Source organism: Hyaena hyaena, unplaced genomic scaffold (assembly GCF_003009895.1).
Source record: "Hyaena hyaena isolate Hyena2069 unplaced genomic scaffold, ASM300989v1 scaffold_407, whole genome shotgun sequence".
NCBI classification, from domain to species: domain Eukaryota; kingdom Metazoa; phylum Chordata; class Mammalia; order Carnivora; family Hyaenidae; genus Hyaena; species Hyaena hyaena.
In genome coordinates, this window is record NW_024081037.1 from 393,668 (window position 1) to 413,065 (window position 19,398).

General features: G+C 35.8%; 1 protein-coding gene across 1 annotated transcript in view; it reads right to left on the minus strand.

Annotated features, from left to right (window-relative positions):
• Positions 1 to 19,398, minus strand: part of ADGRG7 (adhesion G protein-coupled receptor G7) — a 67,888-nt gene that overhangs the window by 16,341 nt on the left and 32,149 nt on the right. Inside the window, exons 9-11 of the mRNA XM_039251949.1 lie at positions 16,243 to 16,397; positions 15,651 to 15,806; positions 3,439 to 3,551 (exon numbers count right to left, since the gene is read on the minus strand). Coding sequence (XP_039107880.1) covers positions 3,439 to 3,551; positions 15,651 to 15,806; positions 16,243 to 16,397 — 424 coding nt within the window. The remainder of the gene's footprint in view (positions 1 to 3,438; positions 3,552 to 15,650; positions 15,807 to 16,242; positions 16,398 to 19,398) is intronic.

The window sequence follows — 19,398 nt, forward strand, 5'->3', positions numbered from 1 at the left end:
TAATTATATAATGTATTATAATTTATATATTATGTAGCTTATATATCTTATATATATAAGTTATATATAATTTTCTATAACTTATACATATTATATGTAATTTATATATAATTATGTGGGACTTTGTCCATGAACAAAGAAAACTATTTGATTCACAATTAAAAGTCAATACTATTTTTTAATTTTTGTTTTTGTTTCCTGATGTGGTTTTAGTAACATATATGGCAGCATAACTATGCTAAGAAACATGTTGATAGAGAATTAAAAAAACCTGAAAACCACTAGTAGTGAAATTTTAGGCAAAGAAACTAGTTATGTAGCTACTGCAACTTATTCAAATGGGTTCAAAAACTGTTCAAGTATGATTATGATAGAAATACAAATAAAAGGGGGCCCAGGTAGCTCAGTTGGTTAAGTGTCCAACTTCACCTCAGGTCATGATCTTGCAATTTGTAGTTTGTGAGTTGGAGCCCCTCATCATGTTCTCTGTGTTAGCACAGAGCCCGTTTCAGTTCCTCTGTCCCCCTCTTGCTGCCCCTCCCCCGCCTGCTTTCTCTCAAAAAATAAACATTAAAAAAATACAAATAAAAGGACAAATATAAGAACCATTTCATTTTACATAACAGGCCCATAATTCCGTGGCATGCAATGCTCATTCAAGGCACTTACTGCTATTTGTAATCTTATATTTAATTCTGTATATATTTGTATAACATCTGTATTTGCCAAAGAATATAAATATCATGAGAGATGGGAGCTTACTTGCTTGTTCATATTTTGGTATTCGGTTTGTACATGGTGCTTGGCCCATAATTAGCACTCATTATAAAAACTTACAGTGAATGGCAAGAAATTCATTATGTGTGATAGGTATAGAAGAGAAATCAAAAGGAGTGCTGGCTCTTTGAACAAATGGCTTTTTCTAAATATGAGGCAGAGAAAGTGAAAAATGTGCCTGCGTCATCTTGCTGTACCTGAAATTAAAAAGTGCTTAAAAACTGATAGGGACATGCCAAAACAACATGAAGAGCCTCCCTCTGATTACATTGGAGAGTACACTTCTTTACAAAGGAATAGAGAGAGAATCATTTTCAACCATCAGGGTAATACTATATTCCAATAAGAACCATTGAGTAAAAGTTGGGAAACAGAATAGTCACACAATTCTAAAGTATCATCCCATGGATTACTTACTGCTTACAAAGGGGAAAATATTAACCTTTAGGGTGGAGAATTCCTGTAGACACCACTGTAAACAAGGAATCCAATTTAATACAACCAATAATGGGACAAACTAACATCATGTGCTTCTTGCTATATAACACTGAAAAAGACTTAATGATTTAGTATTCTTATCAAAAATATTTAACCTGCATCTAATCATGAGGAACATTTCAGACAAATCCTAAACTGTGAATATTCTACTTTCTACAATATAACTGACATGAACATCTCAAAAGATTTAATGTCCTGACAGACCAAAACAAACAAAAAAGCAGAGGAAGTATTTTAGGCTAAATGAGACTAAACAGCCATGACAACTGGGGTGCCTGAGTGGCTCAGTCAGTTAAGTGTCTGACGTTGGCTCAGATCATAATCTCATAGTTCCTGAGTTCAAGTCCCTCATCAGGCTTTGTGCTGACAGCTCAGAGCCTGGAGCCTGCTTCAGATTCTATGTGTGTGTGTGTCTCTCTCTCCCCATCCCCAACTTGTGCTCTGTCTCTTTCTCTCTCTCAAAATTATTTTAGTATATGTGCTGCCGAAGCGAGCACTCTCTCAAAATTAAACAGACATTTAAAATTTAAAAAAAAAAGAAACATAACAACTAAATGAATTAGGGGGGAGAAACCACTCAGCTATAATGGACATTAATGGGACAACTAAAGAAATTTGAATATGTATAATATACTGACACCGTAATATCAATGGTAAATTGGTTGATGGTATTATACTGTTGAAGAGAATACCCCTGTTCCTAGGAAATGCTTGAAGAATTTAGCAACTTTTCTGTGGTTTTAATTTTTTAAATAAAATTTCAGAAAATATTTTCAAACAGCAATGCCTTCAAAATAAAAATTTCTGAATCTACACATCTGATAAAACACTTATGAATGAATTTAGTAGGGAGAAATAATTTTGAAAGAAAGATGAGTTCATCTTGGGACATCTTGAGTTTGAGAGGAGGAGGACCACGTAGGAATATACTCAATAGTCCCACTTATTCTACAGATATTCTTCTACTAAGAGCCAGGTACTGTGCTCAGTCCTGGAGATACACTAGTCAAAACAAAACAAGCAACAATAGCAACAACAAAATCAGAAAAGTTCACTGTCCTCATTGATTTTCATGGTGATAGGAAAAACAGAGAATACCCAAGTAAACTAATAAATAATAAACTTATATTTACGGACTGTTAAGAATGTAGCATGTGAAAAAAATAACAAGTGCTTTAAAAAATTGGACCTTCAGTGAGGAGGTCAAGGTGTAAAGAAATATGTATTTATAGGTAGTTTTTTAAGTTAGATTTCTTAAAAAAATATGTATTTATTTTTGAGAGAGAGAGAGAGAGAGCATGAGCAGGGAAGAAGCAGAGAGAGACAGAAACAGAGAAGACAAAGCAGGCTTTATACTAACAGCATGTAGCCCCATGTGGGGCACAAACCCACAATCTGTGAGACATGACCTGAGCCAAAGTCGGACACAAAGGACTCAGCTACCCAGGTGCCCCTTAAGTTATATCTTTTTTGAACCATGGAATTCAAAGACTTTTTTTGAAAGTTTGACCATTTGAAAACTTAATATGTATTTTATTTTTTTTAATTATTTTTTTTAATGTTTTATTTATTTCTAGGAGAGAGATAGAGACAGCATGAGCAGGGGAGGGTCAGAAAGAGAGGGAGTCACAGACTGAAACAGGCTCCAGGTTCTGAGCTGGCAGTCAGCACAGAGCCCGACGCGGGGCTCGAACCCACAAACCGCGAGATCATGACCTAAGCGAAAGTCGGAAGCTTAACCGACTAAGCCACCCAGGCGCCCCATTAATATGTATTTTAAGTTAGCTTAATTTTTAAAAACATTGTTTAGCAATGTTTTGTTCTTTTATAAATGCAAACTGGTAGGTATGTTCTATTCAACACAAAGAAACTATATAGCATTAATGAGCTATGGGACCACAATATTTTTACATGACAAACTTGTAATTACATAGTATGTAATTTTTCTTCAAAGCACTTACCACAGTTTTAATTATATATTTATTTGTATGTATTTCTTAGCCTCTCCAGAACTGAGTGTCCTCTTCTATAAGATAAACTTGTTGAACTAATTCTGATTTCCCTTTTAGCTCCAAGAGATTGTATTCTGATGAAAATATGTGTAGAGGAAATAATATTAAGATAGCAACTTTTCTTATAAAAGGGGCTTGTTTCCCTTCTTACCTGGTGACAATCTGAAATACAATTGTAAGGACCAGACCAGTAATGGACAGTGCACATCCAATCTTGGATATGTAGTCTAGTGATTCAGGATATTTATAATTCTTTTTGAAACTCTGAAAAATAAGTTAAGACTCATATTTTTAAGTAATCATTCCTGAAATGTCTATGAAAGTCAACATCATAAAAAGTTACATTGGTCAAAATAACCAGAGAGTTGCCAGATATGTCTTTTTATAAAACTGTTGATATATTTTAAAAAGAAATAAATTAACCTCTTTTCTCTAAGCAGTTTATATGAATTAGAGTGTTGAAAACAGTTATCTAACCAATTCAGTTAATGAAAACATATATACTTTACCTCATTGTTTAAAATCAAGGTTGTTCGGTAGATCTAAATTGGCTAAAGCTACTTCATTTATCCCTTACATTATTTTTATGTGTATCATCCACGAGGAAATATGCATATCTAAGCTAATGCACTAAAAATAAACTTGCAGAAATGTTTTCTGGACATGGAAAGATGTTCATATAATCCTGCTAATTGTTTTAAAAAGGCAGTTTTATTGTTGTCCAATATACCTATATCTAGCCCAGTATTTTAATATATATTCATAGATAAGTATATTCTGTGGAGAAGTAATAATGGAGGTCACTGGGTGGTTAGGATATATATAATATTTTTTAAAATAATTTAGAAAATTAGAAAGTAATATTGACATAACATAAAAGAAATGTAGAAACATTTTAAAAACATAGATTTCTCTTAACTGCCAGTACCCCATATCATACCCTATATCTTGAAATCATATCTCTTCTCCAGAGGTTACTTTTTTTATGTACTTACAAATATTACCTATGTCTCTTGAACAAATATATAGCAGTTTGTTATATTTTAATCTGAATTGCTATTTTACTTTTTAAATTTTTAAATGTTTACTTATTTTGAGAGAGAGAAAGAAAGCACCATGTGCATGTGTGTAGGGGAGGGGCAGAGAGAGAGGGAGAAAGAGAATCCCAAGCAGGCTCCCTCTATCTGTGCACAGCCCAACACAGGACTTGATCTCATGAACTGTGAGATCATGACCTGTGCCGAAATCAAGAATCAATTGAGCCAACCAGGCACTCCTGAATGGCTATTTTAATTCAAGATGTCATAAACATTTTTCCAAATCAGCATATTTCTGTTTAACACATAAACTTGCATACCTTATGCAATAAATATGTATTTTTTATAGGAAGAAAATAAAACTAAAATAATTTTTATTTCTAAAAATTAGAAAACAAAGACTTCATGTTATTTCATGTGTATAGTATATTGACTAAATACTAAAGAATCATAGAATATACACAAATATTCAAAGCTTAGAAATCATCTATTCACTAACAGCCTATCTGCTCCTATTTTGAATACAATTAGAATCAACCTTTTTAAAAATCTGGCAACCCAGGACACCTGGGTGGCTCAGTCGGTTAAGTGTCCAACTTTAGCTTAGGTCATGATCTTACAGTTTGTGGGTTTGAGCCCCATGTCGGGCTCTGTGCTGACAGCCGGCTCAGAGCCTGGAGCCTATTTCAGATTCTGTGTCTCCTTCTCTCTCTGACCCTCCCCTGCTCACAATGTCTCTCTCTCTCTCGGAAATAAATAAACATTTTTTAAAAAATCTGGCAAACCAAACTAATTACAAATGTGAGTGGTAGGCATTGAGGATGACTCAGACATTACTGAGAAAAAATAGCTGAAAGCCTGATCTCAGAAAAGAATAAAAATAACTATGACAATGTATTACGTATCATTTAATATATATAGCAAACCAAGCTTTACACGTCTACTGAATGATACTAATGATCTTAAAGGTATCAAAAAAGTTAAATTTTTATCTTTACCATTTTTTGATTAAGAAAGCAGAGCTCTCTGTAATATGTTAGAAAATAATCAAAATCAATTAAAATAATAAAGATTTGACAGTTAAAATGAGAAAACTATAATTTCACACCTGTCAGAATGGCTAAAATTAACAACTCAGGAAACAACACATGTTTGTGAGGATGTGGAACCCTCTTACACTATTGGTGGGAATGCAAACTGGTGCAGCCATTCTGGAAAACAGTATAGAGGCTCTTCAAAAAATTAAAAATAGCTACCCTATGATCCAGCAATTAAACTACTAGGTATTTACCCAAAGGACACAAAAATGTTAATTTGAAGGAGTACATGCTCATCAATGCTTCTAGAAGCATTATCAACAATAGCCAAATTATGGAAAAAGCACATATGTCCATCAACTAAGGAATGGATAAAAAAGATGTGGTGTGTGTCACACATACACACAATGGAATATTACTCAGCAATCAAAAAGAATGAAATCTTGCCATTTTCAAAGACATGGATGGAGCTAGAGTGTATTACGCCAAGCAAAATAAGTCTGTCAGAGAAAGACAAATACCATATGATTTCAGTCATTTGTGGAATTTAAGAAACAAAACATATGGACATAGGAGAAAGGGGGAAAAAAGAGAGGGAGGCACACCATTAGAGACTCTAAACAGAGAGTTAATGGAGGGAAGATGAGGGGGGATGGCTAAATTGGTGATGGGTATTAAGGAAGGCACTTGTGATGAGCAATGGGTGTTATATGTAAGTGATGAATCACTGGATTCTGCTCCTAAAACCAATATTACACCATATGGGGGTGCCCAAGTGATTCAGTTAGTTGAGTGTCAGACTCTTAATTATAGCTCAGGTCGAGATCTCATGAACTGTGAGATCAAGCCCCAAGCTGGGCTCTGTGCTGACAACATACAGCCTGCTTGGGATTCTCTCTCTCTCTCTCTCTCTCTCTCTCTCTCTCTCTCTCTCTCTGCCCCTGGCACACATGCACATGTGTATTCTCTCTTTCCCTCTCTCTCCCTCTCAAAAATAAATAAATAAGCTTTAAAAAAAGGAAATGATATAAAAACTGTAAAATAAATGCAGGAAGGAAGGAAGGAAGGAAGGAAGGAAGGAAGGAAGGAAAGAAGGAAGGAAGGAAGGAACCTATCTCAAAAACTTTTATAAAGCAAGTACAGAGGAGTTAATATGGCAGAGTAGTATGGGGACCCTGAGCTTGTCTCATCCCTGAAATGCGGCTAGATCAGCATCAAACCATTTTGAACACCAAGGAAACTGACCTGAGTATTAATGCAACAATTGCATAATTGGAGCCAGACAACTTGGCAGGTGTGGAGAGATGAACTCAGGGAAAGAAAAGACAGAGAGCCACAGAGGGTAGGGAGCTCTTTTCACAAAGAGAGGAAAGAAAGAGAAAGAGAAAGGGGAGGAGTGCAGCACAGTGAGACCATGCAAGAAAAGCACTTCCCCTAACAGTACCTGGAGAGAAAGAAAGAGGAAAAAGTCAAAATACTCACAGGAGACTGAAAACAATCAACACCACTGATGGGGAGAAAGAAGAGGTTTTAAATACTGCCAGGATTCTATAAACAGTGGAGTCCAAAGTCTGAAGTTTCAGAGCTCAGTGTTCTGGTACGGAAGTAGAGCAAATCCCCAGGATTTGCCAAGAGGAAGCAGTGCAGTCTGAGGGGCCTGTATACCACATAAGGAGAAGTGGTTCCCCGTATTGGAGTGCATTTGGTAGAGGCCATATGGGCTCCCTGTAGGCAAAAGTTCCAGTGGACCTGGAGGGTGGCCACGTTTATTGATATAAGAACAAAGACCCTAGAGTGCAGAGAAACCTAGTGCAGGCAGTGTGATGTGATTTGCCATAAACTCCGTGCCTCTGCCACTGTGCAATCACAGGAATATTTTCTGGGGCAAGCCAGATTTTGGCCATAGTATAGTGAGACCCTCTTGCAGAGACATGGCACAGGTCCAAGCCAAAGGGCTCTCTGAAGTGTGGGGTTTTGAAACACAGCCCCATCTGAGATAAAACTCTGGAAGGAGGTGCCACCTGGCAAGTGGATAGCTTGGACAGGGACAGGGTACAGGTGGGGAGTAGATGGAAGCCTAAGACAAAGGAGGATGCTTGATAGCAAGTCATGAGGCTGCAGGGTTCCTGTGCCAAATGTGGGTGAAGTCATTCTCACTTCTAGCATTTCTATGCATGCACACACACGAATCGACCCTAGTGTGCTAAGCAGTGCCACCAAGTGGAGAAGAGAGCCGTTACACCAAGCCCCGCTCACCTGAACCCTCCAGGCACAGCCCCCAGAGGATCAGCACAAATCCCTTCCACCTACTTATTAGTCTACACACTATAATATGCTGCAAAGATTTCGTTCTAGGGGAAACTGGATGTAACCTCATTCAGGTTTCATTCTGTTTGCTGGTTCATTTATTTGCTCATTTTCTTTATTTCTGTTTTTGCTTAGGTTCTTTTCTTTCTTTTATTTCTCTTTCCTGGATGCAGAAAGAGCAAATTCTTTTTTACTTTTTATTCTACTTTAATTTTTTCTATTCTATTCTATTATTTAAAATTTTTTTAAATTTTCTTTTCTCTTTTTTCTCTATTTATCAAGTTTCTCTCAACTCAAAAGAAAGAACAGGAAGAAATGACGGCCAGGGATTTAATCAATACAGATATAATTATGTCTGAACTAGAATTTAAAACCATGATCATAAGAATACTACCTGGGGTTAAAAAGCATAGAAGACACCAGAGAATCCCTTTCTGCAGAGATAGAAGAACTAAAATCTAGTCAAGCCAGTATTAAAAATACAATATCAAATGCATGCCATGATGACAAGGATGGAAAAAGCAGAGCAGCAAATCAGTGAAATAGAAGAATAAAATTTCAGTAAATTATTGAAAATAATGAAGCAGAAAAAAAGAGGGAAACAAAGGTCAAAAATCAAGATACAAGACTTAGAGAATTCAGTGACTTACTAAAAAGGAATAATTTTTAAATCACAGCAGTCCCAGAAGAGGAAGAGAGAAAAAGGGGCAGAAGGTTTATGTGAGGAAATTATAGCTAAAAACCTTCCTAATCTGGGGAAACATACAGACATCAGAATCCAAGAAGCACAGAGAACTCCCATTAGTCAACAAAAACTGATCATCACCAAGGCATATCATAGTCAAATTCACAAAATACATAGACAAGGAAAGAATTATGAAATTAAAAAAAAGTCCTTAACCTACTAGGGAAGACAGATCAGGTTCAAAGCAGATCTTTTCCCCAAAATTTGGCAGGCCAGAAAGAAGTAGCAGGATATATTCAATGTGCTGAATCAGAAAAATATGCAGCTAACCTTTCTTTATCCAGCAAGGCTGTATTCAAAAGAGAAGGGGAGATAAAGTGTTTCCCAGACAAACAAAAACTAAAGGAGTTCATGAACACTAAACCAACCCTGCAAGAAATTTTAAGGGGACTCTTTGAGTGCAGCAAAAACAAAACAAAACAAAAACACCAAAAGCAACAAAGACTAGGAAGGGCCAGAGAACATCACCAGAAACACCAACTCTACAGGCAACACAATGACACTAAATTCATATCTTTCAATAATCACACTAAATGTAAGTGGACCACATGCTCCAATCAAAAGACATAGGGTATCAGAATGGGTAAGAAAACAAGACCCATCCATATGCTGCCTAGAAGAGACTCCTTTTAGACTAAAGACACCTGCAGATTGAAAGTAAGAGGATAGAACCACCTATCATGATAATGGATGGTAAAAGAAAGCTGGAGTACCCATACTTATACCAGACAAACTAGATTTTAAAACAAAAACTGTAACACGAAATGAAAATGAAGGGCATTATATCATAATTAAGGGGTCTGTCCACCAAGAAGAGCAACAATTATAAATATTTATTCCCCCAACTTGAAACACCTAAATATATGAATCAATTAATCACAAACATAAAGAAATTCATAGATAATAATACCATAATAGTATGGGACTTCAAAACCCCACTTACAGCAATGGAAAGGTCATCTAAGCAGAAAATCAACAAAGGAAACAATGGCTCTGAATGACACACTGGACTGCATGGACTTAACAGATATATTCAGAGCATTTCATCATAAAGCAGGATAATAAACATTCTTCTTGAGTTCACATGGAACATTCTCCAGAATGGATCACATCCTGGGTCACAAATCAGCCCTGAACTGGTACAAAAAGATTGATATCATGCCATGCATATTTTCAGATAACAACGCTATGAAACTTGAAGTCAACCACAAGAAAAAAATTGGAAAGACCACAAATATGTGGAGATTAAAGAACATTCTACTAAAGAAAGAATAATCTAACAAAGAAATCAAAAAGGAAATGCAAAAGAACATGGAAGCCATTGAAAATGAAAACAAAACTTCCGGAAGAAGCAAAGGCAGTCATGAAAGGGAAGTAAATCACAATTCAGGCCTTCCTAAAGAAGGAAGACATACCTCAGATCCACAACCTAAACTTACACCTAGAGGAACTGGAAAAAGAACAGTAAATAAAAAGCCCAAAACCAGCAGAAAGGAAATAATAGAGATTATATTAGAAATCAATGATACCAAAATTTAAAACAAAACAAAACAAAAAAACAGTAGAACAGATCAACAAAACCAGGATCTTGTTCTTTGAAAGAATTAACAAAACTGATAAACCCCTAGCCAGACTGATCAAGAAGAAAAAAGAAAGGACCCAAATAAATAAAATCACGAATTAAAGGGAGAGATCACAATCAAAACCACAGATATATGAACAATTATAAGAGAATATTATAAGCAATTATATGCCAACAAATTGGGCAATCTGGAAGAAATGGACAAATTCTTAAAAGCATATAAACTACCAAACTGAAACAAGAAGAAGTAGAATATTTAAACAGACCCATAACCATAAATTGAATCAATAATAAAAAAGTCTCCCAACAAACAAGAGTCTAGGGCCAAATGGCTTCCCAGGGGAAACTACCAAACATTTGAAGAAGAGTGAACACCTATTCTTTCGAGGCTGTTCCAAAAAATAGAAATGGAAGGAAAACTTCCAAACTCATTCTATGAAGCCAGCATTACTTGATTCCCTAACCAGACAAAGATCCCACTAAAAAGGAGAATTATAGACCAATGTCCCTGATGAACACGGATGCAAAAATTCTCAGCCAGATACTACCAAACCAAATCCAACAATACATTAAAAGAATTATTCACCACAATCAAATGGGATTTATTCCTAGGTTGCAGGGATGGTTCAATATCTGCAAATCAATCAATGAGATACATCACATCAATAAAAGAAAGGATAAGAACCACATAATCCTCTCAATAGATGTAGAAAAAGCATTTGACAAAATACAACGTCTTTGCTTAATAACAACCTTCAAGAAAGTAGGGATAGAAGGAACATACTTCAAGATCATGAAGGCCACATACAAAAGACCCACAGCTAATATCATCCTCAATGGGAAAAACTGAGAGCTTTCCCCCTAATGTCAGGAACACAACAAGGATGTCCACTCTCACCATTGCTGTTCAACATGGTTTGGAAGTCCTAACCTCTGCAATCAGACAACAAAAAAAATAAAGGGCATGCAAGTCAACAAGGAAGAGTCAAACTTTCACTCTTCATAGACAACATGATACTCTACATGGAAAACCTGAAAGACTCCACCAAAAAACTTCTAGAACTGATACTTGAATTCAGCAAAGTTGCAGGATAGAAAACCAATGTACAGAAATTGGTTGTACTTCTATACACCAATAATGAAACAACAAAAAGAGAAATAAAGGAGTTGATTCCATTTATAATTGCACCAAAAACTGTAAAATATCTAGAAATAAACCTAACCAAAGAAGTAAAATATTTGTACACTGATAATTATGCAAAAGTTATGAAAGAAACTGAAGAAGACATAAAGAAATATAAAAACATTCCATGCTCATGGATTAGAAGAATAAATATTGTTAAAATGTAACAATATACACATTCAACACAATCTCTATCAAAATAACCAGCATTTTTCACAGAGCTAGAGCACACAATTAAAAAATTTGTATGGAATCAGAAAAGACCCCAAAGTAATCTTGAAAAATAAAACCAAAGCTGGAGACATCACAATTCTGGACCCCAAGCTTTATTACAAAACTGTAATCATCAAGATAGTATGGTACTCACACAAAACAGACACATAGATCAACGGAACAGAATAGAGAATCCAGAAATGGACCCACAAACATATGGCCAACTAATCTCTAACAAAGCAGGAAAGAATGTCCAATGGAAAAGACAGTCTTTTCAGCAAATGGTGTAGGGAAACTGGACAGAAACATGCAGAAAAATGAACCTGGATTACTTTCTTACACTATACACACAAAAAAATTCAAAACAGATGAAAGACCTAATTGTGAGACAGGAAACCATCAAAATCCTCAAGGAGAAAACAGGAACAACCTCTGGCCTCATCCATAGCAACTCCTTACTTGCCTAGAGGCAAGAGAAACAAAAGCAAAAATAAACTATTGGAACCTCTTCTAGATAAAAGTTTTCTACACAGTGAAAGAAACAATAAAAACTAAAAGGCAACTGATGGAATGGGAGAAGATATTTGCAAATGACATATCAGATAAAGGCTTAGCATCCAAAATCAATAAAGAAGTTAACAAACTCAACACCCAAATATCAAATAATCCAGTGAAGAAATGGGCAAAAAACATGAACACTTTTCTAAAGAAGACATCTAGATGGCTAAAAGACACATGAAAAAATGCTCAACTTCACTCATCATCAGGGAAATACAAATGAAAATCACAATGAGATACTACCTTAAACCTGTCAGAATGGCTAAAATTAACAACTCAGAATATGACAGATGTTGGTAAGATTTCAGAGAAAGGGGAACCCTTTTGCACTGCTGGTGGGAATGCAAACTGGTGCAGCCACCCTAGAGAACAGTGTGGAGTTTCCTCAAATAATTAAAAATAGAACTCCTCTATGACCCAGCAATTGCAGTACTAGGTATTTTATCCAAAGGATACAAAATACTGATTTGAAGGGACACATGTGTGTCGGAGGCTGGCTCCGGCAGGTTCAGGGGTCCCTGAAAGATGGACGGTGTTGGCGAGAGAGTGAGAGAGCCCGGGAGATTCTTTCTGATCACCAGGCAGGCATCTCTGCTCTGACTGGGGCTCAACTTTAAGTGTTTTGGAGATGGCACAGAAGTGGTATTTGCCTTAGACAATGATTTCTGATAACAAACTTCTTTGATATGTGAGAATTTCCCAGAACATAGACTTGTAGGACACTCATGCATAACCTTTATCAATAGTGTTTGAGGTAGGGGATTTAGATGCTTATCTTATGGGGAAGGAAGGCATCTTTAGCATACCAGACAATGTTTTTAGCATAAGAGGGTGAAGTTACTTCTCTGTGAGCAGGGGTCAAACAGGTCTTTCAGGAGATACCTTTGCTCTCATAACCACAAAAGAAGTTCCTCAATAGGTTCCTTCACAGGGAGCAATCAGCATATACAAGGCCAGAAAATGCTCCAGGCAGAAACAAATGGGTGGGGGTAGATATTTGCCCTTAACTCTAAATTAGGCTCTTTGCCTCAGGGCCAGACTCAAGTCCCCTTTATTATGTAAGTCTTGGATCTTCAAGACCCTTAGGAAGAGCCTTTTGACAATCATCCACAATGCTATCATCCGAAGTCTCTTTGGAAAGGCAAGGACATGCCTTTCCTTATGAGCAATCTGTGTGGGGAATATCGGTCTGATCTGGAATATTGTGAGACCTGGTCAATACCAGCAGCCTCATTTCCAACATGAGCCAGTAGTAGCAGAAGGAGATACCAGTTTTCGTTCCTCATGGCAGGAACTGTGCAAATACTTGCCATTTCCTTGAGGTGACTGCCATCCAGAGAGGCCGGTGTGGCTCCCGGCACATGCACCCCAATATTTATAGCACCACTATCAGCAATAGCCAAATTATAGCAAGAGTCCAAATATCCATTGACTGATGAATATATAAAGAAGAGGTGGTATGTATCTATATATGTACTATATATATCTATATATGTGTATATAAGTACCACATATACCATATATAATACCATATATATACCATATATTATATATATGTGTATAAATAGGTAGATGATAGATATAGATGATAGATAGATAGATAGATAATGGAATATTACTCCACAATCAAAAAGAATGAAATCTTGCCTTTTGCAACAACATGTATGGAACTAGAATGTATTATGCTAAGCAAAATAAGTCAGAAAAAGACAAATATCATACAATTTCACTCATATGTGGAATTTAAAACTCAAAACAGATGAACAAAGGGGAAGCGAAGGAAAATAAGATAAAAACAGAGAGGGGGGCAAACCATGAGAGACTCTTAAATATAGAGAATAAGCTGAGGGCTGGTGGAGAGGAAGTGGGTGGGGGGATAAGCTAAATGGGTGATGGGTATTAAGAAGGACACTTGTTGGAATGAGCACTGGGTATTATATGTAAGTGATGAATCACTAAATTCTACTTCTGAAACCATTATTACACTATATGTTAACTAACTTAGATTTAAATAAAGTTTTTTAAACAAATAAATAAAAATTTATACAGTAAAAAAATTTTTACAAAGCAAGTTTCTATCATTTGATATCCTATGTTGTGCAAGTATGTTCTGACCTCTATTGGCATCCCAAATATGGCTAGTGGAGAATGGGAAATATCTGCTTTCTCAGGAAGATTCATAGTATTAATAAATTTAAGACACTACATCCCTCCCCATTCCATTACACATAAAAGCATTTCATCAAGTGTAAAAACTAACATTTTTTATTTTACCAGAATAATACATTTCTGAAAATAGAACAAACAAAAGTTCCTCTCCTAAAAGAGTCAGCCCAAGAATTTCCAAAGGTACACTATTAGCTGCACACCAGAGCTAAGTGTTATCAGTTATTGTACAGGGTAGCTTTGGAGTTAAAAGATATAAGAAATATACTGATAGATGGATGGATAAGGAAGATGTGGTATATTTGTATGATGGAATATTATGAAGCCATAAAAAAGGATGAGATTGTGTCATTTGCAACAACATGGGTGGACATTGCAGGTATTATGCTAAGGGAAATAAGTCAGACTGAGAAAGAAAAATACCATATGATTTCACTCATGTGAAATTTAAAAAAACAAAAACACATGAATCAACAAACAAAAAGCATAATCAGACTTGTAAATACAGAAAATAAACTGATGTTGCCAGAGGGGAGAGGATGGAGGATGAACAAAATGAGTGAAGGGGAGTGAGAACTACAGTCTACCAGTTATAGAATAAATAATCACAGGAATAAAAGGCATAGCGTAAGGAATATAGCCAAAGGTATTGTCATAGCATTGAACGGTGACAGATGGTAAGTTACACTTGTGGTGAGCACAGCATAATGTAGAAACGTATCAAATCACTATGTTGTACATCTGAAACTAATGTAACATTGTATGTCAACTATACTCAAAAAATTTTTTAATTTTTTTTTTGTTTTATTTATTTCTGAGAGAGAGAGAGAGACAGACAGCATGAACAGGGGAAGGTCAGAGAGAGAGGGAGATACAGAATCTGAAACAGGCTCCAGGCTCTGAGCTAGCTGTCAGCACAGAGCCTGACAAGGAGATCGAACCCATGAACCATGAGATCATGACCTGAGCCGAAGTCAGACGCTTAACCGACTGAGCCACACTCAAATTTTTTAAAAATTCCTTTTAAACTATAAGGAATACATAAAGGAACTATGCAACAAATTGGATGAATTCAAGAGCTTTTCCTCTTTTATCTTCTAACATAAACTTAGCAATTTAGATTATTCCAATGGAAAAAGCATTGGGTAACTGATTTAAACTGCCCATCATAGTTAAGTATGTATTAAACCCATCCTCAACATACAGCCTTACCTCTGGCTATAACAACTTCAAGTTTCACATGTTGAGTTACTTGAATGGAGTCTGTCAGTTCCTCTTTTGCATACGGCCTCCCTTCTCATTATTAAATGCACAGTGCTGAACTCATCCATCCTGAGACCATACTGCAAAAAGCTCTATTTACTTGCTTTACCAGAACTTCCTTTTTTAGTCATCATTCCATTCCCTGTTTTTCCATGTAATCTAGGTTGAGTATCCATGCAAACCAAGCCCCAAGTTATCTCCAATTAGTACATACCAGAACTGTGTATAAGGAAAATTCCTGTCTGGAAAAAGATTATTATGTACATCCTTACCATTAATACACCAAAATTTGTTGTATGGCTGCAGGAACAGTAGAAGAATTCATCAGTGCCCTTCTGTTTGTGACAACCTTTTGTGTCCCAATCCTTTTTTTCCAGATTCCAATAGACACAGGCATAAGAATAAATTTGGAAATTTTTGTGGTCATACTGTCAATTGAAAAGACAATTACAACTGATTTCTTTTTAAATACTTAACCAGGTAGAAAAAATCAAATAGGAGAGGATAAGCATACTATAAATCAATTAGGTATGTACTAAGTATAACATCATCATTATAGATTAGGGAGGTGGGGGAAGGATATGAAATTCAAATTAGCTCATTTTGCATTTAGCTAGTCTGACAAAAACATGGGTGGGAGAAGGTGTAAATGAATATTTTCCAAGAATCTTTTACAGAATTTTCCTGTTAAATCACTATTGTACACATGAAACTAATATTACACTGTATGTTAACTAACTGGAATTGAAATTAAAACTTTAAAAACATAAAGGGTTTTTTCTGTAGATTTCTTTTGCCCAACTAACCCTGCTTTTGTAAGCAAAAGTGAACTGAACTTTTTTTGCTGTTAGTGGGAAAACTCACCCTTGGATTAAAGAGAATATCAACAGATGTTTTCTGATCTTTGACATCAGTACTGCTTGAGATAATTTTTTGGCTAAAATTTGATTCAGTTTTAAAAGTTTTTGATTGGAAAAACTTGCTGTTTTGATACACTACAAAGCCACACATTACGTTTCCTGTGAATAAAAAAAAAACCCTAAAATTAACAAATGAACGTAAGGTCAAACAAAAAACAAAGTCCCATGTCATTGTTCAACTGCATGGCTGCTTAATATTTGAGTAAAGGACAGTAAAAATGGTTTGCTGGCTGCATCTTTACTCAATTGCAATATGTAATTAACATATATAGCCTGTGGCTTGCCATTCTACTAACATTAATTTTTTTCCCTGAGTTTCAGGTTCCTTACCTTCTAAATGAGGACAAAAACTTCTGCCTAATCCATCTCAAAGAGGTATTGTGAAGATCTCATATGTAAAATAACATCTTGCTTTCTGAAATGCAGCAAGACCGAGTAAACATGACCTTCAGATAGCCCAAAGCCGCGTCTCTTCACCCACTGTTAAGACATCAGACCAGAAACAGCGAGCAAATATTAAGGCAGCTGTGCCTAGAAAAGTGGTCTGTGAGCCCTGTGTTCCGTTTTAAAGGGACTCAGCAGAAACCAGTCTATTCAGCCACAGAGCCAGGAGCTCATGTTGTGCATATTAGGGACTATTTAAGTAGAGCCAGATATTTTCTGTCATCTCTTGAACTATTTTTTAAAATGTTTTAAAATGTTTTATTTATTTCTGAGAGAGAGAGAGAGAGAGAGCAAGCGAGCAGGGAAGGGTCAGAGACGGAAGGAGATACAGATTCTGAAACAGGCCCCAGGCTCTAGGCTAGATGTCAGCACAGAGCCCGACATGGGGTTTGAACCCACCAACCATGAGATCATGACTTGAGCTGAAGTCAGACGCTTAACTGACTGAGCCACCTAGGCGCCCCTCATCTCTTGAACTATCGACTACTTCATGATAACCACAGGCTTTTCCCAAGGCTGGAAGGTGACATATTTCTTCAGGGGATTGGAAAAAGTGGTCACCTATTCCTCAGCAATCCTAAAAAAGTATGGCCACGGCAGAGGGTTTTGTATGGAGGCTGGCCATGGCAGTGGTCAAACAGAACGACCTGAGGAATGCCTTCTAACACTTGTACAACTGTTGGCATATTTAAAACAGAAGCAACAAAAATAATTACACATTTCAGACTGAATTAATTTTCTAAACTCTGCTTTTACTAGTGATATCAGAGAAACTAAAACACTGGCAGTGAGCCAGCATATTCAGTGTGATTGCAGAGAAAGGCAGACAATGTCCTCACAACTCCTATAATGTCCTCCACAGCCAGCCATGTTGTTCTATCCTCTACCCAGAAATAAAGAGATTGGTTTATGGAGTTTTTCCATGGCACATTGACCTTACCAAATTGTTCCTTCTCAACACTAAATAACAAAGTTAACCCTACAAAATGCAGTAAGGCTTCTTTCCATGTTTTTATAAAAGAATTACATGGTTGATATAGAAGTCAAATCTATAGAAATATATAAGTAAAAAACGAAAGTTCTTGTTTACCCCTCTCCTCATTCCTACAGTATTTTGATCATTTATTAGAAAATAATCACTTTCAACTAGATCTTCAGATTCAATAGAAGAAATTCTATTTACCTATAATTTTTAAAAATCTCTGTATTTTTAGATATACCTCTTGTCAGTTTTTTTCAAGTTTTTATTTAAATTCTAGTTAGTTAACATATAGCGTAATGTTGGTTTCAGGAGAATTTAGTAATTCATCAGTTACATGTAACAGCCAGTGCTCAGCATAACAAGTGCCCTCGTTAGTATCCATTTAGCCCATCCCTCTACCCACCTCAACTCCATCAACTCTCAGATTGTTCTCTATAGTTAAGATTTCCTATGGTTTGCCTCCCACTCCCTTTTTTTTAATTCCCTTCTCCTATGTTCAGCTGTTTTGTTTCTTAAATTCCACATATGAGTGAAATAATATGGTATTTGTCTTTTTCCAACTGACTTATTTTGCTTAGCATAACACACTCTAGTGTCATCCATGTCATTGCTACAGACTGGAGGAAAGACATTGCGACTTATATAACAAATAAAGAATTAGTGTTCAGAGTTGACAAAGAACTTCTAGTGACCAATAAGAAAAAGACAAACAATCCAGTAGAGAAATGATCATAGTGTTCAAATAGGCAAGTCACAGAGTAGAAAATCAGAATGTCTAATAAACACATGAAAAGATTTTCAAGTAAAGGAAGAAAAAAAATCTAAGATATCACTGAACTTCCAAGCTGCAAAAGGAATATAAAAATACTTGTAACATACTTATCAGATAGGCAAAAGTTAATCATCTTTATAACATATGAATAAATCTCTAAAAAGAGATGTTTCGTTTTTTTTAAAAAAAAGCAAGTTCCCAAAAAAATTAAATTAAAATTTAAAAAAGCAAGTTCCATACAACATGATACCACTTTTGTAAATATTTTAAATACCTGCAAAATAGAACATTTTATGTATAGATATATAAATATATAGCACAAGTTTAAAGACAAACATAAAAATGAAGCATACCAACTTCAGAAAGATGTTATTTCTGGGGAGGAGAGAGGGAAAAGATAGGACACAGGATTTCAGGTGTAGCTGTAATATCGTCCTTTTTTTTAGGGGGTCTGAAGGAAACATAGCAAAATTTGACATCAGTTTACCTTGCTGGTGGGTACACAGGTGGGCTTATATTATTTTGTGTACTTTTCTATATGCATGAAATATTCTTTAATTAAAAGAAAAACACAGAAAAGAACAAAAAAGACTTAGATTTAGTCTCTACCTTCACAAAGCATGTAACCAAAACAAAAAACAAATGGGAGCAAAATTCCACAGCATGCCAGACGCACGAATAATACCCCCTTCTTCTTTAGCAGTACCATTATGAATTCTAAAATATGTACTTTCTAGTATTGGATTTTTTTATTTGTGGAGAGAATAAAGTAAATGTGTGTGCCTATTTTGCTTATTATTATTGTCAAAATAATCATTTTTTTAAGACTTTGAAAAGTACCAACATTTCACATTAGACATAAAAATCTCTGAAGGGCCATATGCAATATGATAGGGAGCCCA